The 24,004-nt window shown below is 44.1% G+C and overlaps 1 protein-coding gene across 16 annotated transcripts in view; it reads left to right on the plus strand.

Annotated features, from left to right (window-relative positions):
* Positions 1 to 5,255: 5,255 nt before the first annotated feature.
* Positions 5,256 to 24,004, plus strand: part of ARID1B (AT-rich interaction domain 1B) — a 449,099-nt gene continuing 430,350 nt past the window's right edge. For 7 of the 16 annotated variants that reach the window (XM_060614471.3, XM_060614476.3, XM_060614475.3 and 4 more), the window contains exon 1: positions 5,263 to 7,240. In XM_060614471.3, coding sequence (XP_060470454.3) covers positions 5,417 to 7,240 — 1,824 coding nt within the window. In that variant the 5' untranslated portion in view covers positions 5,263 to 5,416. Of the gene's footprint in view, positions 7,241 to 24,004 lie in introns of all 16 variants that reach the window. The other 9 variants (XM_078447506.2, XM_078447507.2, XM_078447510.2 and 6 more) reach the window with 3 other exon arrangements.

Consider the following 24,004-nt stretch of genomic DNA (forward strand, 5'->3'; position numbering starts at 1 on the left):
TTATTTGCTGAATGAATGGGGCTGAGCCAAGAGGCCACCTTCCCAGCTGCTCCTTGTGGGTTATGCTTTGGGAGGGAAAACTTTTAACACACACACGGTCCTTGAGAAAGCAGGTCACCAGCACCAGAAAGAAGGGGCAGCTTGAGAAGAGACATCTGAGGGTCAGAGAAGATGCCAGGGTTAGCCCACTGCGTTTTAAGGCCTATATAGTGACATACCACAATGTGGATATTTCCTTAAAGTTAGGTAGAGGGGGAAAAAAAAGATTTATGTTTAACAACTTGGATGCTTTTAGAGGGATGCACTGACAAGCAAATTTGTCAAAGAAATTTTCATTTTGTGTAAAAAAGTAGATCACCAAATCCTGTCCCTTACCAGATCAGGCAACTGTCAATAATTTACCTTTAAAGGTGCCCACCGAGTCTCTTGATGGATTAGGGACAAAGCGATTGAATTTAAGCAGGGCGAAATAGAAATCACACATGCACTACAGTAATGCACATGAGTTGTTTGGAATTTATTGTACGTGAGGAGTAGTTTCATTTTAGAAGTTTATGTGTACTTTGAAGTAATTAATCACATACAAGGAAGACCCAGAAGGCCCTCAGATAAGTCACTAAAATCTTTCCAGAAAATTGAAGTGATTACCCCTCCAAATGACTTACCTTTGTATTCTTGATTATTATACATGACCTCAAGTATGTTTACTTCCCAGTTTTTACTTAGGAGGAACTAGAGTGGCGTTATCTGTTGTGCTTTTATCCACACAGCAGATTATCAGTGATAGAAGTCATATCGATGATTATATGCCATGATATAATCATGGAAAGAGAGAATATTGAAATGCGCTGGTAAGTGCCCAATAAGATTTTGATGACGGCAACATGAATGAGGACAATACTGGGCATAAAAATGAAAGAAATGCCACCACACACACATTTGTCTAAAGAAAAGTTACAGAAAATTTCTAAAGTAGGCTGCAGTGAAAAATGTGACACACCATTCAAAATGTGGATAATCAAGTAAAAGATAAAAAGTACAATGTTCTAAAATGTAATCAGGTGTTTCTTCCTAGATTTCACTGATGTTACTATGTTTCCAGGGACCGGGGTGGGGGGGGGGAGGGGGAGGGGAATCGTAGGCGCCCAATGGTAAATTTGACTTAAGGTTCTGGAAGTCTAGCCCCAACAGTGGCGGTTTCCCAGCGTCAGGTCCGAGCTGTGCCTGATTGACGATTAGGGTGAGGGGCTTTGGCTGATGGCCGCCAGCAAGCACAGCTGCAGGGAAGGCTGTTGGGTGGGGAAGTCTGAGCTTGCTTCCTTATTGGCCGAATCCTGTATGACGTTTCAGGGCATGTTTTAAGGTAATTGTTTATCTCCCCTATTGAGGACAGAACCAAGATGTTTCTCTTTTTAGTCTCAAAGCAAGCTTGAGATACATTTGTTGGATAAATAAGTGTACTTTATCCCCATCCGGGTTTATTATCCATGCGATAATATTCTTACTAAGTACAATACTGCTCCTGTTTGTCAGAGTCCCCAGATTTCTTTAAATTATTTTTGCCTAGACTTTTTCAAATCCTACCTAGTTGGTTGCCTCCTAAACTTACGGACCACTGTTAATTTGCATAGTTGTTTCAAATGCTATATCCCAGATCTTGCATTTACTCAAGTTATTCATTGCTAACGTCTAAATCAGAGAAGTGAAAAGGACAATTGTTTAGTGCTTTTTAAAGTCCCTGCCCAAGATCAGTAGGGAAATCCCATTAGCTCCATTCATCGCATTTCTCATAAATCTAAAAGGAAAGCAAGTATCCAAAGCCTTATTCTTTAATAGTTCTTATTTGTAAAACCTTGACAGGGCTTTATTCTAAATTGCTTCCAAATTACATAAAGAATGCTGAGAAATATGATGGTTAGTGAATCGTGATAGTTTCAGTTATTGAATAAATAACCAGAATAGTAAAAGGGGACTAATCTGAAAGCAAACAGAATGATGGGCTGCGATGAGGCAAAAAGAACAGAGCTGTGGCATTCTTCAACTACTATCTGGCTCAATCCTCTTTAAGTGGGCAAATTGAAGAGTCTTTTATTCAGCGCCTAAAACTTATTCAAAAGGAGCCATATTTTCATATAGTAAAAACAAAAACAAAAAAACCACCCCACCCCCAACAACAACAACAAAAAACCCCAAACTTTTTTGTAGCGAAAAAGGAATGTTTAAAAAAAACGATGGGTAATCTTCTGGCTCAACAGGAGGGCACAGGGCGACCTGTGGGTGGGAAGTTCGTTGCAGGTACACTGTGGCCACCCGGCAGCTTTCGGGCCGTCACCCCCGGAGCCTTCTGTGGTTCGAGTAACTTATTAAAGTTGTCACTATTGTTTGAAATTGGGCAAGAGGTGTACAAAAATCAGGACTTCATTAGGAAAAATGTACCTGGCAATTTCTAGTACCTTTTTTTCACCAAAAGGAAACAATAATGTGGGGGTGCCATACAGGGTGATTGAGGCAAGTGATATGATGGGTTACCAGCTATAGTTCCAATTGTGCGTTTGTGAAATGTGAACCTATTTCATCGCTTTCTTACAGACCCCTGACAATTGCTGTTTTGTCTCTTAAGTCATGGATTTTTAAATGAAACTCTAAGAGGCTTTTGTTTTGTTTTCTTGACAAGGTGGGTTTCAAAACTAGAAGCTGAATGGATTAGGAGCCCACCATCATCTTCAGCAAGAATGCTTTAAGAAGGTATTTTAGCATTCTCTGTGGTTTAAAAGACAAAACCAAGTCCTGCTGGCTTTGTGTTGTGCTTCTCTTACAGACTGCAGTGCCTTCTGTCTGCTTCAGGGTGTGGCATCTGCCGTCGGGGAGGAGAAACTGGCATGTGTCGCCTTTTATAGCAGGCTGATTTCATTGTGCTGGGGCCTCTATTTCATAGCCTCTTGGTTGCAATCTTCTAGTTGGCTTGCTGAAACAAATAGAATTAAAAGAGATTTTGAATTACATACATTATTTATTTTTCTTTTTAGTTCCGTGATTTTTCTATATGAAAAAATATTTTAGGAAAAGGGCCAGAGCTGAACTTGGTGACTCATTTTCCCTTTTAGGATCAGTTGTGAAAATAAGCCACAAAACATAGTTACGCTTGTTGACATGGACTTTGACATATTTTATCAGTTTGAAAAATGCACTTTTATGATTATATGTATGTATTTAGTTTGAGTCTCAATGTCTAAGAGCATAAATATGTACTTGATTGTAGAATATATGTATATATGCACACAAAACAGACATATTATTTATATTTGTACATGAAAAACTTTAAAAATTCAGCTTTTGTGGTGTACTGTGTATATTTAGTATGTATTTGAATATATAAAGGGAGAAAATCCAGGAGAAAATGTCAAAAAGGCCCACTAACAAAGATGTAGTATTCTCTTGGCAAAAACTGATGAATGATTTGGCATGAATTCATCTTACAGTTCTGTTATTCTCTCTTACACACAATGATATAACCCCTGTTTTCCAGTTGTTTGCATAGAATTGCAATTTGTTGTTTGTACACTCTATAATGACCCTTGGGTGTGCACCTGATCCCCCCCCCCCATTAGTCACCAGTTTTTCCCACCTATCCTTTTCTACTTAGTCATTAACATATTTGCACTTGCTCAAGCAAATAAAAATAACTACTGCAGTTGAAATAAACTAAAATAATCTTTGTAAAAAGCTGAAGAATGAAATGATTTTAGAAAACTATGTTCTACCAAAATCATATACACTATTGCAGCTAGTGTGACCTCTTCAAAGTTCCACTCTCAAATGCTTTCTCTCCATGAAAACGAGGTCCACACTAGTATAAGGGAGGCATGGCTTCAGTTAAGAAGACCCGCCTGAAGATATTCAAAAGGTTACTAAGTGATAAATTAACAGAAATGAAAACATTTAAAACATCATAAAGGGATAAGAGTATTTAAAAAAAAATGAAGTCTGAAACACTTCTGTTCTAGGATTAGGTCTGGCCAACTCATATTTATAAAATATATGTTATTTAAATATATGATCTTATATTTATTAAATATAATATGCATTTATTTTAGTTTTGTTTCACATTGCTTAGAAATATATTGAAGGTTAACTGTGCACCTTAACCTCTGAAATATGATGAGAGGCATCATATAGATTTATGAAGATACGAGCTAAACTTGAGCTGTCACTATTATGGCACCAATAGTTAAATTTCCATGTGCACGTTGGAGCATGACACACCAGTGTACCTATTTGAAGACTTTCCCTTTAGAGAGAGGACAGCCAAGTGCATTACAAGAAAAATGCCCCTTTGGGAATACTTTGAGTTTTCACTGATAAGCCTACATGCATATATATATATATATATATATATATATATATATATATATATAGTGCCTTAAAAAATAGTTCTATAAACATTATCTTCGGGGCAGGTGCAGTCTCAGCACTTATTGAGTACTTGCTGTGTACAGGGCACAGCTCTCCTTGAATGCGGCCAACCTTCCCTTAAACTCTTCCCTAATTTCGCAGCTTGAAGAAGTTGGTGGGAATTACGCTGATGGCCCCAAATCAAGGCAGCGAGGCTAACGTTCTGAAAAATTACATAACTCCTGGGAGAGGCAGTGCTTTTGCACAGATTGCACAAGTATTTTCTTGCTCCGTCGGCTCCTCCAAACCTTGGAGGCCAACAGACAACTTTGTTCCCCAGCCCTTCTCCCTCTTTTGTCTGCTCGTCAGACTCGTTTTCCACCTTTGTATCGTTCCTTTTAGACGTGAAAACAAACACGCGAACGGCCGGTTGGCAAGGAGACGAGGCACGAGGGGAAAGTGCAGCCTCGCGTCGCCCCACGCCGCCGCGCTCCGGGCGCCTGCGGAGCCGGCCCGAGCCCCGGGCCCGGGGCCGCCGGGTGCCCGCGAGGCTGCGCCCCGGCGGGCGGGCGGGCGGGCGAGCAGCGGCGGCGGCGGCGGGCGCAGGGACCGGCGGGCGGCGGCGGCCCGCGCAGAGTCCAGTCCGCGTTTTGCGAGTGCACACGAGTAATCAGAGAGAAGTGGATAATAGTTGCTCGGGCTCGCTCGGCTCCCTCTCATGCCATGCTGGGCCCGATAGGCTCAGTCAGTCGTGTATTTACCCATATCCGGGTTAGAGAGGAAAAGAGAAAAGTTTCATTTAAACCTGAACTAAAAACTTTCACCATGAAATCACACAGCGGGAACAGGCCCAGACCGTAAGGCGTGACTCCCGGTTCGGCTCCGGCGGGGCCTGTGGAGGGGGAGGGGGCTCGCTCGATTCCCGTCGGGGCGTGTGGATGCGCACAGGAGGGGCCGCTGACTAAAAAGTGGGTTTTATTGTCTCCCCCCGCCCCCCGCCCGGCCTCGCCACGCCGCGGCGATCATGGCCGCGCGGGCAGCAGCGGCGGCGGCGGCGGCGGCGCGGGCGCGGGCGGGCAGCGGCGAGCGGCGGGCGCCCCCCGGGCCGCGGCCGGCGCCCGGGGCCCGGGACCTGGAGGCGGGGGCGCGCGGCGCGGCGGCGGCGGCACCGGGACCCATGCTGGGGGGCGGCGGCGACGGCGGCGGCCTGAATAATGTGCACCACCACCCCCTGCACCCCCGTCACGAACTGAACATGGCCCATAACGCGAGCACGGCGGCCGCCGCCGCCAGCACTAACAGCGCCAAGAGCGGCGGCTCCGAGGCGGCTCTCAAGGAGGGTGGAAGCGCCGCCGCGCTGTCCTCCTCCTCCTCCGCGGCGGCGGCGGCGGCGGCGGCGGCGTCCTCCTCTTCCTCCTCGTCGGGCCCGGGCTCGGCCATGGAGACGGGGCTGCTCCCCAACCACAAACTGAAAACCGTTGGCGAAGCCCCCGCCGCACCGCCCCACCAGCAGCACCACCACCACCACCATGCCCACCACCACCACCACCATGCCCACCACCTCCACCACCACCACCACGCACTACAGCAGCAGCTAAACCAGTTCCAGCAGCAGCAGCAGCAGCAGCAGCAACAGCAACAGCAGCAGCAGCAGCAGCAACATCCCATTTCCAACAACAGCCTCGGCGGCGCGGGCGGCGGCGCCGCTCAGCCCGGTCCCGACATGGAGCAGCCGCAACATGGAGGCGCCAAGGACAGTGCCGCGGGCAGCCAGGCCGACCCCCCGGGCCAGCCTCTGCTGAGCAAGCCGGGCGACGAGGACGACGCACCGCCCAAGATGGGGGAGCCGGCGGGCGGCCGGTTCGAGCACCCTGGCCTGGGCGCCCTGGGCGCGCAGCAGCCGCCGGTCGCCGTGCCCGGGGGCGGCGGCGGCGGCGGCGGCCCGGCGGCCGTCTCGGAGTTTAATAATTACTATGGCAGCGCTGCCCCTGCTAGCGGCGGCCCCGGCGGCCGCACTGGGCCTTGCTTTGATCAACATGGCGGACAACAAAGCCCCGGGATGGGGATGATGCACTCCGCCTCAGCCGCCGCCGGAGCCCCCAACAGCATGGACCCCCTGCAGAACTCCCACGAAGGGTACCCCAACAGCCAGTACAACCATTATCCGGGCTACAGCCGGCCCAGCGCGGGCGGCGGCGGCGGCGGCGGCGGCGGTGGAGGAGGAGGAGGAGGAGGAGGAGGAGGAGGAGGCGGCGGCGGCGGCAGCGGAGGAGGAGGAGGAGGAGGAGGAGGAGCAGCAGGAGCGGGAGCTGTGGCGGCGGCGGCCGCGGCGGCGGCGGCAGCAGCAGGAGGCGGCGGCGGCGGCTATGGGGGCTCGTCCTCGGGGTACGGGGTGCTGAGCTCCCCCCGGCAGCAGGGCGGCGGCATGATGATGGGCCCCGGGGGCGGCGGGGCCGCGAGCCTCAGCAAGGCGGCCGCCGGCGCGGCGGCGGGGGGCTTCCAGCGCTTCGCCGGGCAGAACCAGCACCCGTCGGGGGCCACCCCGACCCTCAACCAGCTGCTCACCTCGCCCAGCCCCATGATGAGGAGCTACGGCGGCAGCTACCCCGACTACAGCAGCCCCAGCGCGCCGCCGCCGCCGCCGCCGTCGCAGCCCCAGTCCCAGGCGGCGGCGGCGGCGGCGGCGGGGGCGGCGGCGGGCGGCCAGCAGGCGGCCGCGGGCATGGGCTTGGGCAAGGACATGGGCGCCCAGTACGCCGCTGCCAGCCCGGCCTGGGCGGCCGCGCAACAAAGGAGCCACCCGGCGATGAGCCCCGGCACCCCCGGCCCGACCATGGGCAGATCCCAGGTAACCCCCGCGCCGGCCGGGCCTGCTTCCGCCGCGGCGGCCTCGCCGCGCGCCTCGAGCCCTAGTTTCTTTCTCTCCGCGTACTTTTTCTGCGTCTTCTGCCGGGGGGGAGGCGGGGGCGAGGCGCCCAAAGCCATTTTAACTCGCGGCTGCCTCCCTCGGAGGCTGGGGAGCGCGCGGCGCCCGACTGCGCGGCCCGGGCCCCGGGGGCCTGGGGGAAGAGGGTCTCGCCGAGGGCCGGGACGCGCGCTGCGATGGCCGGCCGCCGAGCACCCCCGCCTCGCCACCCCACCCCGGGCGCGGAGCCGCGCGTCCGGAGCCGGGGACCGCGCGGCGAGGCAGCGGCGTGGGCGCCGGGGACGGCTCGGGCGGCTTTTGTAACAAAATAGGCGCTCCCGGCCGGTACGGTGCGGGGAGGAATATTGACCCCGTCTTCTCGGTTAGCGCCAACAATAAGCTTTAACTGGGAAAAGAATGAGGAACTTTGTCCTACCTCCAGCCACACCGCGTTCCCTCTTAGCCTGCAAGGTGAAGGCAGGAAAAATAGGTTAGCTTTGTGGCAAACCCAGTGTGTTTTTCGTAGTTCTGCCCGGCCATTCAGAGATACTCGATGCGAGCTTTGAGTTTGGATGTTTCGTAGCAAAAAGAATGCCCCAATTTACAACGACGTGGAGGTAAAATATTCTAAAATAAATCGATTCCTTCCTGAGAATAGCCAGGAAATCCATTATTTGGCTTATAGGCTGCTGGAAAGGAGTCACCTTCAACAGATAGGCTACGTTAAAGGGACACATCCCGGTTAAGTTGAACTTATTCTGATCATGGAACAGGCATACATTTTATTCAGCAAGTCCAGGAAAATAGCAGGCCAGTGAAAATTGATCTTTTTGGATCAGATTTATTTGGATTTTCTTTAATTTGCTGTCCCCCAAGTCCTACGGCGTTATTAGGAAGTGTCCTGCACTCTTGCTGTTTCTTGCTCGTAGGCTGAGCCTAAAGACTGACTTGATCTCCTTTGCAAGGTTTGGAATTTGAATTGTGGAGGTAAACTGGCTGTAATAGTCTCCAGACAGCTGCCTCTGAGTTGACATCTAATCTGCCATCTGATTGGCTCCCCTCTCACCATTGGGCATTTAGCACTGCTGATGTAAATAGAAGTGCTGAGCAGTACAGTCACAAAAATTCTTGCCACAAATAATAACTGAGCTCTATTACAAGCAGATGTAAGGTTGAATATTATTTAAAGCTTAAGTTATTATGAATCATAGTTATTAATAAGAGGATTAAATCCTGAAAACATTATGCTGGTGTCCAGTATTGGGCATTTACAAAAATCAGATCTTTGACAGTCTTAATGTGGACACTGCATATATCACGGACTTGAATTGTAGTATGAAGATGTGGCAATTGAAATGTAATGAAGCCAAAAATTTTAGCAATTTCTGGATTTGCAAAGCGTTTATTGAAGTGCCCTTTCCAGATTAAACTGTGGGGGAAAAATGTGAATTGTCAGCACACGTAGTTTAGTGTAAAATTAAAAATGATAACTTAACATTTCAAGATCCTGATATGCAGCGGTCTCTTTTAGGGATATCGAATTAGCTTTATAACAAGATTAAAGCTGTATTTCTAGTAATTTATGTTGTAACGGTGCTGATCATTTAAAATGTGGATAAGGAGTTTCCATTGAATTGACATAAGCATGAAGTGAGGAAACTATAATTTTGTACACAAGAATTAATCAAAGGGGAAACATGGATAATCTTGTGAAATACTGAAAATTATTTCATTATTTTCTTCTTGATTATTTTGTTGGGTTCGGTGGTGTGACCCTTATTTGAAGTGCTTACACATGTATTAGGGAAACTGTCTCATGCAAGCTGTTCTGGGTGTGTTTCTTCCAAATAATCTTTCTTTTGTAGACATCTTAAATGCTGTGAAAGTTTTTAAAATCCTCATTTGTTAGGAAGGAATAACAGTGGTTGTAATCTACTTAGCTTATTTATTTTAGGAAGGTGTATTTTAATAACAGTCATATCTTAGGGGAGAGACTCGTCAGAGTGAACACAGGACTGAATTTAACAGATAATCCTGTGAATCCCTGGCCGAGGACATTAGTGTCCACTGGCTTTCAAATCTTTGGTTACTGGAGTTTAACTTTTAATGAGAATGTATTTTCCTGCTCTTGATAGAAAATTTGTGACTATCAATTTTCATTTTTGATGCACACAAGTGAAAACACAGAGGAGGCTCGTGTAACTAAACCCACGTAATTAATTTTAAAAAGATTTGCTTTGTCAGCTTGCTTTTAAAGGGATAGTTTAAAATTCCCATCTTGGTAAACTAGAACGGAGAGATGATGGAGGCAGATGTAGGTCCTTGTTACTTTAAAGTATTATTTCTTAATGGTACCAATCATTTTAAGTATTTTGTTTTCTTGGAATGAGAGTGAATCCATTATGTCCTCGGTGTGACCCTTGGGAATAGCTTTTTTATTTTTGAGGGGCGAGGAAACTGCTGGGCATATGACCTAGATTCACAGATTTCTCTTAGGTACTTTGCCGTGTAATGTGTGGAATGTGTCTTTTTTATGTATTTTCTTTTTGGGAGGCTAGTATTTATTTAGTATTTGTTGCGATCATTATATTAAGTCATAGTTATTTGTCCAAAATATTGAATCACTATGTCACTATAGGCCATAAAGTACTATTAAATCACGTTGTTAAATGATGAAATTTTCTTGTGGCTTTAGCACATTTAGTTTCATTTTTGATTTTAGGAATTGTTTATATTGGGCAGCAAATGTTTTTATAATTGGGAACAAAATATATCTGTATATTGTATTGGGAAGGTCTTTTTAAAAAGTCAAATAAGCCATTTTATGATACAGTTTGTTGCTGGGTTTTTTTGTGAGATAAAGTATTTCGATAGAGCAGTTCAAAAGGAGTACTGAGGTCTGCTCCTGTAAGTAATATTTTATAATGTCCACATCTGTGCCAAATTCCATTAATGCTATTTTAACTTCAGTTTAACAGAATATAACACAACGTAATAAAAAGAGCCTTATTTATCATTCAAAGAAGTGACTAGCTGGCTTACAAAGCAGGAAGTTACAGACTGGTTCCTGATGACCTTAAAATTTGTATAAGATACATTATAGCATAACATCATTCCCCACTTCCCCTCCCAGTGATATTTTACCCTATCTGATGTTTTAAAGCTTGTAAAGAAATTGTTGTGCCCTGAATTAATATATTTGCTGAGATATGGCTGGCTGGCTGGCTGCTGTGTCGTCAGAGAATGTGGAATTGGCAGCTGTGGTTCATAGAAAAGGCCTAGCATTTAAAAAACCAAAACAAAATACATAGAAAATATTTACAGTTTTCTGTTTTCCTAGGTTACCTGGGAGGAAAGGGTGCGTGGTTTAAAATTGTTTTCTTTGGATATCCTGATTTCTGTGTGCTTAGTTTTGACCATTTTATTTTGATGATAAGTACTCTTTAAGGCAGCTGTCACTTAAATTTACGTTTATATTAACATAACATTGATAAGTATGTTCTAGGGAGCATCGTATTCTTGTCTTGGCTCTATAATGAGAAGCCTTAACTCCCGTTTTCACTTTGGTTGTGCTTTTTATCTGTATTTCGGAATCAATCTTTGGCAGGGTTTTTCTGCTTGTTCCATTTTCCCCGGCATCATATTGTATCAGAATATCACAAGCGTGTTGTAGAGATGGAAATAATCCACATCACTCTTAGACACTTAAACTAATGTACCTTCCCTCTAAATATCATGTTATTCCATTAGAATTGAGAGAATAACATCTTCATGCTGGTATCAAAATAGTATTAATTCTGGTTTGAGGACCAATTTTGAAAATGTAAGACAGTGTAGAGGAAGGCTCATAAATTCATTTGGTAGTTTTATTAGACACACGTTTTAAAGAAAACAGGTGTAAGAGAATGGGGTTGAGTTTTCAGTTCTATTTCTTATTAATGGACTTTGTTACTTTATATTTTGGGGCAGAGTACATCTAAAAAAAAAAAATGGCGTCTGATGTAATAGGAACTTACTTACTTCCATAGGATAAATACCTATGTGACAGGCAAACTGAAAAGATGATCATTTCACTTATTTAACTCTTGTTCTCTCCTAGGATGAGAGTGGTTCGATTTAAAATTTGTTGGGGTCTCTGAAATTTTGCTGCTTATTTTGAAGACTGATTTGGACATGTAAATTTTGGATGTATTGCACTGGGGACTGACTATATTAGCTTTTTGCCCAGCGTCCTAAATTTAGAGGTTTTTCTCACTATGCTAGACTGACACTGCTCAGTTAATGGATCTGTGTACCTTGATCCATCATTGAGGAAAAGGAACTAATAACTCACTTGTGTCACTTTCATTTTGGCCTGTGTGTAGTTTTGGAAGTTTGAAGCTTATATTTACATTTGAAAGAACTGTCATGTATCACTTAAACCAACAGATTTATGGAGGCTCAAAAGGAATGTTAATAAAACTCAAATTCCTTTAATTTTTTTCTTGCAATAATTAGATTTTCAAAGTGGATGTTACAAAATTTTTATGACATTTTCTAATGCTGTTTATGCTTACGGGCCACTTGCACATGCTAGGCCTTTTTAGAATCAGATACTTGTTGGTCACGGGGTTTTCCTGAGGTGCCCTTTCTTCATCAGGATATTTGTGCAGATTCTCTGTGGATATGTGAAGGAGCACACTTGGCTGTGTATGTGTATGGGAGGCTGAGGGTTCTCTATTTGACTTCGTGTGTGTGTGTGTGTGTGTGTGTGTGTGTGTGTGTGTGTATAGGGAGGGGGAGAAGTACCGGGCACAACTGCTTACCCACTGAGGATGCGCATATATCACAGATATACAACTATCAAACGATACTGCTTTTACGGTTCGGAGGCTATTTATACAAGATTAAGTGGCTCTTTTTGGTTTAATTGGATGATTGAATGATAACTTTGATCTAAAAACTTGGTATACGTTGGTGACTTTTTCCCCTGAGAATTTTGGTGAAAAGAAAATGATAGAGGTATCGGTACCCAGGTGCCATTAAGTACACACTTATTTTGCCTTACGCTAACACTGGAATGAATGGAGTTGTTGCCACGTGCATACTGTAGTTTTAACTTAACAATTCACACTAATTGAGTGAGCGAGTGGATTTATCAAACTAAAATGTGTGTCTCCGCAGTAAGTTTTCAGCAAACATGTTCTATTTTCAAAGGCTTTAACTTGGAATAATTCTGAGAAAACTATTTCCTTAGATTTACGTATTTGAATAGGATCCAATAGACAGTTTTCAAAAGCCCACTTCTGAATGGATCAGTGCCAAGAATACTAGAAGGCCACTGAGTTTGACAGATGAACTAATGATGAAATTAGTTTGTTTCTTGGATGATGCTTATTGGTAGGAAAGAGACCAGAGCTCTAAGATCTTCAGCACATCCGGTTTACCAATAGACACTCTTATTTTAGGTAGGTGGCAGTAGAATCTGGAACAGATCTGTCATAGCAAGACCGACCTTTTGAATTGAAGTAGATTTGGCCTCTGCTCACCATCTTTTGTAGGATGCACTTCTCAGGGTCTCATTTGGGCCTTGATGAAAGATGAAACTTGAGACTCAGACAAGTCGTTACTTATTAGGTGACCCTGGAAGGGAAGCCATATTTGATGAAAACCGGAAGAAAATCCTGGACCACGCTTTGAAAACTATGGGTTGCTAAAAAAATTATATCTACGTATTTTTTTTATTGCGGTAAAATAACACAGAACATAAAATTTACCGTTTTACTCATTTTTAGGTGTGCAGTTCAGTGACATTAAGTACGCTCACATTGTTGTGGACCACCATCTGATTTCCAGAACTTTTCGTCTTCCCAAACGGAAATAAAAAAGTACATTTTTTCCTTCCCTTCCTTCATGTCAGACTTTCAAATGGTTAGTTATAATGTGTATTATAAGGAAAATAATCTTTTCACGGCCATTAATCTTGCTGCTTTGTAGTTGATTAGTAAATCCTTCCTCACATGTTCCCTAGCAGTGCTCATGGGGTGTGTGTGTGTGTGTGTGTGTGTGTGTGTGTGTGTTCGTTCCACTACTTCTGCCCAGCTCTGACTTCGGGGTGATCTTCCCAGGTTTTGTCTGTTCCGAAGTGTGTAAGTGTGTCCCTGTGTGGGTTCGTTGTTTCATTGTCAGGTCATTAAAAGTTTAAAAGCAGCTTTTTGAAGCCTTTCTGTTGAAAGGTTTGGGATACTTTGTTGAGAGAAGCCTGGTACTTGGTTAGATGATAGGATGTGGAAATGAACTGTTAGCATGATCATTTTTCCCTTTACTTCTCTTATCTTTTGCATGTTTAGCTTCTTTTTTAAATTACTTGTTATATCCTTATATCGGTGAAAGTCATTTACAATGGTCATTTTTTTTCCAGTTGTGTTTTAGGTTTTGGGCCATCCCAGTCCCCCCCCTAGCCTGAGCAAACAGCCAGTCCGTGTGATGCTGGGTCTTTTTTCATGGTGTTCTGTGCCCCCAAGTTTGTGCTTCCCCCCTTATGTTTTTAATTTGTAGTCCTTTGTAAAGCTGCAGAAATTCTTTGTGTGTGGAAAAATTCCTAAATTAAGATGATTGGTCTTTTAATTAAATTTAAGAGGCAGCTGCAAAGGGTTGCTTCTTGAATCCTGGTTAGTCTTCAGAAGAGGCTTTTTCGTGTGTAAAATTTGGAATTGTATTTTCGGTGCCATTGATGCTGATATGTAGTCGCATCTTTAGCCGATCAGTTGTGTATATTAACCATGGATTCCACAGAGGACATAGAGAGTGAACTGTGATTTAGAGTGTGTGCTTGGAAGCAACAATTTTTTAAGGTGTAAACATTTAGCATTTGTGCATGCTGTGACGTGTGTGGCGGACAAGTATCTACTCCAGATGATCGGTTGGCAAATATTTATTAAGCACCCGTTTTCCTAATCAGCCCAGTGCCGGACGGTAGCTAGGGTCTGGGGATTGCTCTTGCTTCTGTGTGCAGTTCAGAGAGACAGCGTGCCAAAGCCTCTCCCCACTGAACCTGGGCATGGCATTTTTGGCATCGTTGACTTAGAACTGGCTCATTTAAACAGAATGCAAATAGCAACCATGTGGGTCAGCAGTCTGTTGGCCAGCTTTTTTTGGGTGGGGGAGTGGATTTTGGCAAAACAAATAATTGTAGATTGTTGTGATATAGTTGATGTGAGCTAGTGACTCTTTTCCATTTCTACCAATCAATTACTGGCTTTGTGCCGGAACAAAATAAAGATCCCGCTACAAAGAATAATAACTAAGAGAAGGAAAATATAATCAGTTCGAAATTTGTATAGAATGGTCCTTTTTCTTTTTCTCAGTTTTCTACATTACATAGGCTCTTGGAAAAAAGTTAAAACAGTCTGCTCAGATTTAGGAAGATACTTGGATTGCTGGAGTATTTTTGGTAACTGTTTAGATAATGTATGCTGGCTGAGGAGTAAATTCAGCTACTGCTTCTGGGTCCTGAAATAAACCTTTCAGAAAGCGAGGCATTGATGATTAGTGGAGGCTGTTCCAGAATTCTTAGTATCTCCTGTTTCTTTTTGTGATGAGCATCTTAGAAGTTAAACCACTCACCGCACTTCGTAACCTTATTTTGAAATGACTGGTAATTTTAAAATTTGTCTAGAGTTTGGCATCTAATTTATGAAAACTTAAGAAGCAAATTTGAAGTTTCCGTGACCATATATTTATATATATCAAGCTGTAACCCCATTCTAATATCCTTTAAATTTTCTGCTTTCAGCTCATATTTTTTTATAATAAATTCACTTTACCCAATGAATTATAAATGACCTTGGAAATAGAAACGTAAAACATTGCTACTGCTGAGCACGAGTCTGTCTGAAGAAGCAGACATATTTCTAAGGGAACTGGTATGTTTGTTGTATATTAGTTTATTTCTGTCATTATGAGGATTTATGAGAGAATGCGAATATGTTACGAGGCATCCTGATGTAATGGAAAGATCTTGGGCTTGGAGTTGGTCAGACTTTGATTCATTTGTAGGCTTGAGTGCCCATTTTCTCTGAGATATGGCAGAGGCTCAGTTTCCTGATGTGGAATGTTGGCTGCTGGGCGGGGCCGCCGCTGAGGTCATCTCTGTAAATCGGTGGCATTGTTCCTTGGTGTCTCTTTTCTTCCCACCTGCCTTCCCACTGTGTAGTGAGCCCTGAGTTCTTGTTCTCTGCCTGGCCCTGATGCGGTTCAGGGGTGTGGTCGCAGATAAGCCCCTGCCTCCATCAATTAGGTGACCCCAGTCCCTCCCAGCTGCAAAATTCTCTGCTGCTCTGAATTTTAAAAAATATGGTGCCTAATCAGCAATGCACCACTGAACATCTTATTAAACTATACTGGGTCCCAGACATGTTCGGTGAATATAAACTGAGGTCTCTGCAAATATACAGATTTTGTGAATACCACGGCAATTTCCCTCACAAAATGTAGTTTTGTACTGATTGGGACTCTTGTGAACAATTGGATGAATTGGTTTTGGTTGATCAATAGAACTGTGATGGATTGGCGTCATTGGATCTCAGGTGCTGCCTCACGGTATTCCGTCGTTAATGTTAATTAGTAGATTCTGAGAATTATTCCTATCTTCTAGGTCTTTGTCCTTTCCACTTTCATGATCTATGAAATTGACTAGCTTTTTTAGGGGACGTGCTTTCTGCAAAGGAACAAAGTTTCAAAAAATTAAAACTAGGCTTTTTTTGCAATTCTGAATGGTGGACTTTGGTCTCTGATTCATGCTTAAGTAACTTACTTCTGTATCTGTTTCAATTTTACTGACTCTGTGGTTCACATTTGGTCCTTAGCAAGATTATCATTTACTCTACGTATCACCAAGGGTGGTGCTGCTCTCAGTCAAAGTAGGGAATGTCAAAGCTGAGAATGAATGCCAAGGGCCTGCCTTGGATATGTAGAGAGGAATGGTTTCTCTTCTTTCTTTTCTTTTCTTTTCTTTTCTTTTCTTTTCTTTTCTTTTCTTTTCTTTTCTCTTCTTTCTTTCTTTCTTTCTTTCTTTCTTTCTTTCTTTCTTTCTTCTGTTAATGCTGAGATTTATAAAAGTATCAGGGACAAACTTTAATTCTATTATGAACAAATCTTACTGAGCACCACTTGGTGCTTAAGATACAAAGAGTAAATATAACGTATAATCCGTAATTTTCCCTGGTGAATTGTCATGGACTCCTGGTGTTTTACAAAGTGGAAATTAAAATGAATGGCTACATTATTCTTCTGCAGAAAGACTATATCCCTCAAAGTGCATCATCTAAGAACTATTTGAATAGTTGATAATGTATCCAAACTGAAAATTTCCTGATGCGTGTATTATACATTTCCAACATCCGTTGCAAGAAAATCTGTTCAGTTACTGCTTCAGGGTTTTATGTGGAAGGTCAGTATACTTGGAGTTTGTTCTTAGGTGCTGTGATATTGATGAGAAAGCGATCTTAATTTGGGTTTTTGTTTGGGCATCATAAGGTGAATTTTCAGCTAAAGAGATGGCTTTATAGTGTCATTAGCATGAAGGATTTAGAAATCAGTTCATTTACCTTCACCGTATTGAAGAATCTCCTGTGTGTCGTCAGGGCTTTGGGACTAGAGATTTGTGTCATCATGGCAAGAACCAGGGTATCGGGCAGATGTTTGTGGACGACCTCGTGTGTGTGCCTGGTACTGTACTGGATGGTGGGCCTTGGTAAAGTGACAATGCAGGGCCTAAGGACCAGTAACCGTGCTACACAATACAGTGTAAATGGGTTGGTGGGAGAAGTCTTGATGTTAGTGTCTCATCTCACACAGACTAGACTGGGGTCGGGGTAGGGGTAAGAAGGCGCTGCGCCAAATAAAGTCTAATAAGCTGAGAGCTGGTCAGCGAGAAGTTACATTAGTGAAGAGGCTTGGGAATGGAAGCAGGAGGGGCGAGGGCAAGAGCCAAAGGTGTGCAGGTTAGAGAACCTGCAAGATTGGACATTCACCACCTGCGTGACCTTGGGCTAGCCTCTTTACTCCCTGACGTTTGAAGTTCCCTCTGGTCTAAGGAGATGGGAAGGAAGACTTAACCCATGGAATTGTTTTCAGAAGGACACTTGATAAAGTTCTGGTACACTGCCTGGCAAGGAAGGGGATGCTTTCAAAAAGTAACAAAGGATTGTATGTTCTCATGGATAAGGAATTAAAATGAGTTAGATGTGGTTCGGTATTAGTTAGTTTGACAAGTTAATTTAACAGCCTGTTAGTCTTTCCTCTCGGAACAAGTAGGTTAGCATTTGAAGCCTATTTCTAATCCAGACAGTTCGTTTTTTATTGCCTCATGTGTCTGTCCCTTGCCATGTGTTTGGGAAGAGTGAGTGCTGGGGCAGTCGATCACATTTCCAAAATGTCTGCTGTAGTTTTCCAGTCTTTTCTTACAGTCCTGGTTTTTTAACTGGTAAGGAAAAATAAATTCAGAAGATCGATAATTGGAGCATTTAATTTCACCATCATCAACAAATATTTAGTGACCTTGGTGTCGGGACACTGTACCAGATGAAAAGATATCCGGGGAATATTGAAAAATTGTTAAACATCGTGGTGCTCGTTGGTTAGCGTAGAAGAACATGCGTAGGATATCCTTAGGTTATAAAGTGAATATTGGTGGTTAAAATAAAGAAGACGGTTTGTGGAATGTTTTCATCTTACTTCCTATCCCATGTAATTAGAACTATGGATTGAATAACTCAGGCCTCATAAGCAGTGTAAATTTTGAATGGAAGGAAATTGGTGGTAGGCAGACAGCTTGCAGATTGGTGAGATGGATCTTTTGCTTTTAATTAATTTTCTCCATGTGCTAAAGAAATAGTTTATTATTGTTAACTGTTGAAAAGTTTAAAAAATTATAGTTCCATTTGTTATGGTTTTGCTGGGTTTGAAAGTCTTCCCTTTCCCGACTGTTGGTGCCAGCTCCCTTTCAGTTTCATTTGGCTGAGTAGAGAGAACACTCCAGAAGGTGCCATGCTACAGCAGGCAGAGGCGTGCCTTGTGAAGGTCTTGGTTTCTCCCCTGCTGTCCATTATGTGGGGCGAGACTTTGTTTTTCCTCCTCCATTGAGACATTTGTCAGAAGTATGAACACTTTAAAACAGTAATGTTTTACTTTTATTCAGCAATTAATTAGTGAAGATAGGATGTGAAAAGCAATTTTGTGTTTTGTCTTTTATTGTGCATTAAGTTCCTGTAGTTTTCCGTATTGCTGTATTATTAATGAGGAGGGAGAGAAGAATGGAGGGAGAAGGTGAATTTTATTTAAGACAGTTATATTCGGGTAACTCAAAGGAATGTGCTTTTTTAGTCTAACTACGCTTTCCTGGTGTTTCATGGTTCTTTGAAAAACTAATGTGAAGAAGTTGTAATCAGCTCTTAAGATTATTTGCGCCAACTGGTTGTTAATATGTGGACGTTTTATTCTTGGTGCGTCTAGAAACTTCATATGAATGTATTTTATGAAGAGGAAGGTGTACTAGCATGGCTAAACTGGGGAGGCGGAAATCTGGGTTTGATTTGCACGCGTGGTATTTTTTAGGGACGCGCAAGTTTCACACATGAAATAAACTAGGTAGTGTGTGCGGCATCACATGATCAAAATATTTTTCCCCTTACCGCTGCCAGAAGCTATCTATTGCTTTTCAACAATCTTACTTGTTGGGCATCATGCCAAGATGTTTAAGACAACCCCTTACGTGAGCTGTTCCATTCTTAACCTCTTTGACTGAAGTGCCGTGACCTTCACATATGTAGATTAGCCATGTGCTCTGTGAATTGAAACTTGCTGCCTCAGGAAGAAAGGGTTTTTCTTTTTATTCCACTGGGAATTTGACAGCCATTCATCCCTGACCTGGGCAGAGGTAATGCAAGGAAATTGGATTCAAATGGAACGCGGACAGATAACACAGGGAGGCAGACAAGCTTTCTACCTTGTCGAGGATGAAAATATCCCGCGGTATAGATAATGTGCTGATGCAAAGGATCTGAAAAGCAACAGATACAGAGGGAGATAGATAGATGTAGGCACTTTGGAACAATGGCCTTTAAAAAAGGAAATTGCCATGATGGGCCTTTCTAATTAGTTCTGACTCTACTCTTTCTCTTCCTTTCTAACCTAAGTTTTTGAAGTCTTTTTCGAATTTGTAAAAATTTCTAAACCCTACTTGAGAATTAAATAATACTAATATCGGGGGCGAGCGTGGGCTTAAATATGTTGAAGCTAGATGAGTCTTTCAAAAGTGGAAGTCGTTAGAAAGTTGGAGAGATGAATGTGTCACCTGTATCTAGAAGAATCGGCATGTTTCTTTGTCTCGACGCTCTAAAATTTTGAAATGATACTTAAAGAGATAGTTTTACTCACGTGAGAGTTCTTACTGAGTTTCGTCATGATTAATAAAAATAAGGAACAAAAATAACTAATGAATTTTTGTATTTTTATTAGACAACCAGTTTTAAAGAATGTTCACCTTTGCTTTGTTAGTAAACATACTTGAAATTAAAGTAAAATTCGGTATAAATAATAGTCATGACACTTGATTAGGTTGATATGACAGAGGATTGCGAAGGAAAGTTCTCATTACAAGAATAATGGGTCTGAAGTGGTACTCCAACTGGTTTCTTAGCAAAAGGAGGGGATGATTAGGGCAGTCTGAAATTTATGAGTGCTTTGGTATGGCTTTCCGAGCCGAGCCTTCCCTGCGTACGTTAGGGCTTGTGAAATATTATGGGTCAGAGGCTCGCCTACCGGCTCTGGGGGAGGTGTTGTTGATATCCAGCCCGTTCTATGGGGTGCAGAAAAGGACGTCTGTATGGGTAATGTGCTTACTGGGTACAGTGGACTAAGAGGAACACAGTTATCCCTTGACCTGAAGAAGCCTGGTTTCTTTCCATACGAGGACTATTGAGAAAAATAGGGACAAGTATCTGGTCGTGATCCTGCAGAGCACGGGGTCTTCCGTGGACTTCTGCTAACATGCAGGCACGAGAGCGATGGTCCACAGATGGCAGGACTCGGGTCTTAACCAGCTTGTTTCTGTGCAGCTGCGAAGATGGTGCAGCGGGGACGATGAATGCCAGGCTGGGGTCGTGGGGGGGGGGGGGCGGGGGGCCCCACCGAGAACACAGAAACCGTGGGGACAGGTGCTGAGTGACCCTCCCAGGAGAGCGGGCGCCTGGGTGTGGACGGGACGAGCAGAAAAGATGGTGGTGAGTCAGCAGCCACTCCTTGAGGGGTTTTCTTGTTTCCTTGTAAACAGTGGCCTGTATGAGACTTTTAGGTGGGGACACGGGAAATCTGTCTCTCCTTCTAGCCAGGTGTCATTGGTAGAACTATTACAAACACACTGCTTTCTGTTCTTCTCAAAGAAATGCAGGTTCAGAGAAAACGTTTTACAAGAGCCCTGGGTAATAGTGATACGAGAAAGCGGTAACAGTAATAATAGCTCCTGTTACTGAATACTTACCTGTGTAAATATACTTACACACATTGCACATGTTGATTGTAGGCTTTTCAACAGTCTTGCAAGGCAGTCTCCCCATTTGTGAACAAGTAAACTCGTAGAATTAAGAAATTTGTTCAGTCTCCAGGGATGTCCGGTGCTACAGCCTGTATATTCTCTCCACTAAAGGAGTGGCTCTGAAACCTGGCTGTGCATCCGAATCCCCCAGGGAGGCAGACAGGCATCTAAGTTCTTCCTCCAGCGGTTCTGGTGTTCTCGGGTTGTGGAATGGCCCGCATGCCCACCCTTCTCTTCCCGCAGAGGTTATTGACGGAATTTATTTATTGGTAGAATTTAAGTAGACTTTTTTTTTATTGTTGTTAAGACATGTGGCATTACAGTCTCATAACTGAGCTTTGAATGTATTTTGGCCCCGTAGTCCTACTGGGCAAAGAGAAGAAAGAATGTGTGCTTCAAGGCTGTGAAGGTGGCTATTGGATTTTTTCTGATAATATTACTGGACATTAATGTACATCCGCCTGTGAGAAGAAACTGTATGCTAGGATCTGGGTCATTGCTATGAGTTATCAAAGGAGGCTATGAAATAGTCTGTTGATGTTTAAAGAGGAGCACAGGTTCTGTTGTGAGTTATTTACACGTGGCTGTGACTGAAGTTTCTGGGGTGGGGAGGCCATGGACCAGCCTCTAGAACAGTTTTGGATGGGAGAATGGATGAATGGACTGGACAGCGTCTCAGGGTCACAAGTTAGGCGTGTTTATGAGGCCAGAGATCTTAAATCCAAGAATGTATGAAGGGAGAATGACTATGGGAATGACCATGGAGGGCAGGTGACAGTCAGGGACCAGAAGATTGGAGAGAAGGGAGAATACAGGCAGCTGGAAAAGAGAATTTTAGAGTGAAAAACCAACACACAAATTTAATGCCCTGAGTGAACTATTTAGTGGTGAAATTTGCAGGACCCCCCCCCCCCCCACCAAATTGGCAGATCTTAAAATAATCAAGACGCTGATGCATAGTTACGAGAACAAATATAAGGCAGAAAAATCCTCCCAGTTCTTTGGTGAGGTCATTTCATGCCATGCAGTCCTGAGTATTTCTGTCTTTGCTGTTGCCTCATGGCCATTCTGGAACCAGAGTCCGTGATATTGGGAGAATAGTAAAAGCACTCCATCAATGGACCCAGTCGAATCCCTGTTTCCTGTGTTACTTACTGGCGAACTTCTTGGCTGGCCAGGCCAAAGGGTATTGAGATGTGTCCTGAGACTCTTTCAATCTTTCTCTCCCTAATTATGTCTAATAGGATGATATAATACTGGGAAGTTTCCCCTGTACGTCCCCAACTATTCCTCTCTTTTGAAACTTGTCAAAAAAAATTAAATCTCACAGCTTTAAAGAAAATGAGTTTGGCCCATAACCTTGTCTTAGACAGCGGTGGAAGTGACATTCCATTTAACCAGTACTCTGCTCAAACATCTGTGCAGCGGGAGAGACCGCGGGACTGGCTGTGTTCAGGTTTCCTGGGTCTTCAGCTCGTGTTTTCCTCACCTCCCGATTGCTGCTCAATTTGAGGTTGAGAATATTCTTGAATGACGTGCCTCCAAAGTGCTCTTTTTAGCTTAAAATGAAATGAAGGCTTTCCTGTCTCTTGTTCCCTATTTTCTAATAACATGTGATTTTGTTTCATTATTTGCAGTAATATATGGCTACTAGAGTAATCATGGATGCATAGTGTCTGAAGTTAATGCTGAGGACACCTAAGCCATCTCAAGCAAATGAGTTAACAGTCTGTCTTTAAGAACCCGCAGGAAGAAAGCAACCCAAACAAACTGGTAACCTGTGTTTTATTTAGGCCGTTGCTGTTTGTCACCGGCATGTCCTTTTCTCGGAGACCGGACCTTTCATTTTGTTTGGCTCTTCCAGCTTATGCAGGGAATGAGCATCTTCAGTGTGTTAGTCACGTTTCAGTCTCATTTGTTACGATGAGAGATACCTGTCTTTTGCCTAGAAAGCGAACACGTGTCTGCCTGCGTTCGAACTTTCGGGACATGCCTGTAGTGATGTATCATGCGTCCAGTGCTGTGGTTTCCATCAGTGCAATCTTAGCGTTCTGAAACAGCTGAGACAGCCCTAAGAAAATAGCTGTCACAAGGCTCCCGAACCCGACTCCGCCAGACAAGAATAAAGCCATTCCCTCCCTCCCTTTTCAGGATGATAGTTATTTGGTTCTCCATGGTGACTTCCTTTTTTGCCACATTATCAGTACAGAGTGGAGGAGTTAGGTGAGCAGCTGTGGGCAGCAGGTTAGAAGTGGGGGGCACGTGGAAGCAGGCGCAGGAGATGTGGCAGGTTCTGCCGACCGCAGGGAGGAAACCAGCCGTGCTAGCTTGTCCCTTGTGACCTTCCCAGGGAATCAGGTGAGAAGCAGGGCAAGCCTCACACACCTGGCTGTCTTTGAGAGCCTTGGACACCCGTCCGGTAGGGAAAACACTGAGTGAAAAACCATTTGGGGGGGGGGGAGGCATTTTGAGGGATATCTTCCATACCCCCCAAAACCTTGGGAAAGCAGAACGGGGAGCCGGGGTTGAGGGTCGGTGGGAGACTTCTGAGTCGACGGCCAGATACTGTGCTACTTCGTGTACGTTCTTGACCCACTCGAGAAATAGCTCTTGGGGTCTAGTCTGTTCACCTGCTGTGTGGCAGGTCGTGCTCTAGGTGCTGGGGCCACGGCAGTGAATAAAACGCAGGCCCTGCTTTCATAAGGCTCACCTTCCGGTGAAATTTAATCCTAGAGATTGCAGAAGCACCTGTCCGCATGCGGGTGGCGGCCTTTAGAGTGGGAACGAATAGCAGCACAGGGGGATTCAAGAGCATTGAACACTTTCAAAAACTGCTTATTGATTAATGAGGCAATATAGGAATATGTCACAAAAACCAACTCGCGAAGGAACTGTCAGGGTTCTATTTCCGTAGTCCCAGAGATGCTCAGCGCGCACCTCTCGTGTCAGCGGACAGCGAGGAAACGTAGCATTTTTACTGGCAGTGGTTGAAATGGCAGACGGCAGCCCAGCACCACCTTCGTTTCCTCCAGGCCGGGGCAGGAGTGGCGTAAACACAGAGCGCTCGATCTGACTCCCTAGAGAGAAATCAGATGGTATTGTAACTCTTTGAAGGCGTCCGCTTCAGAATCATG

This window comes from Panthera onca, chromosome B2 (assembly GCF_046562875.1).
Source record: "Panthera onca isolate mPanOnc1 chromosome B2, mPanOnc1 haplotype 2, whole genome shotgun sequence".
Lineage (NCBI taxonomy): Eukaryota > Metazoa > Chordata > Mammalia > Carnivora > Felidae > Panthera > Panthera onca.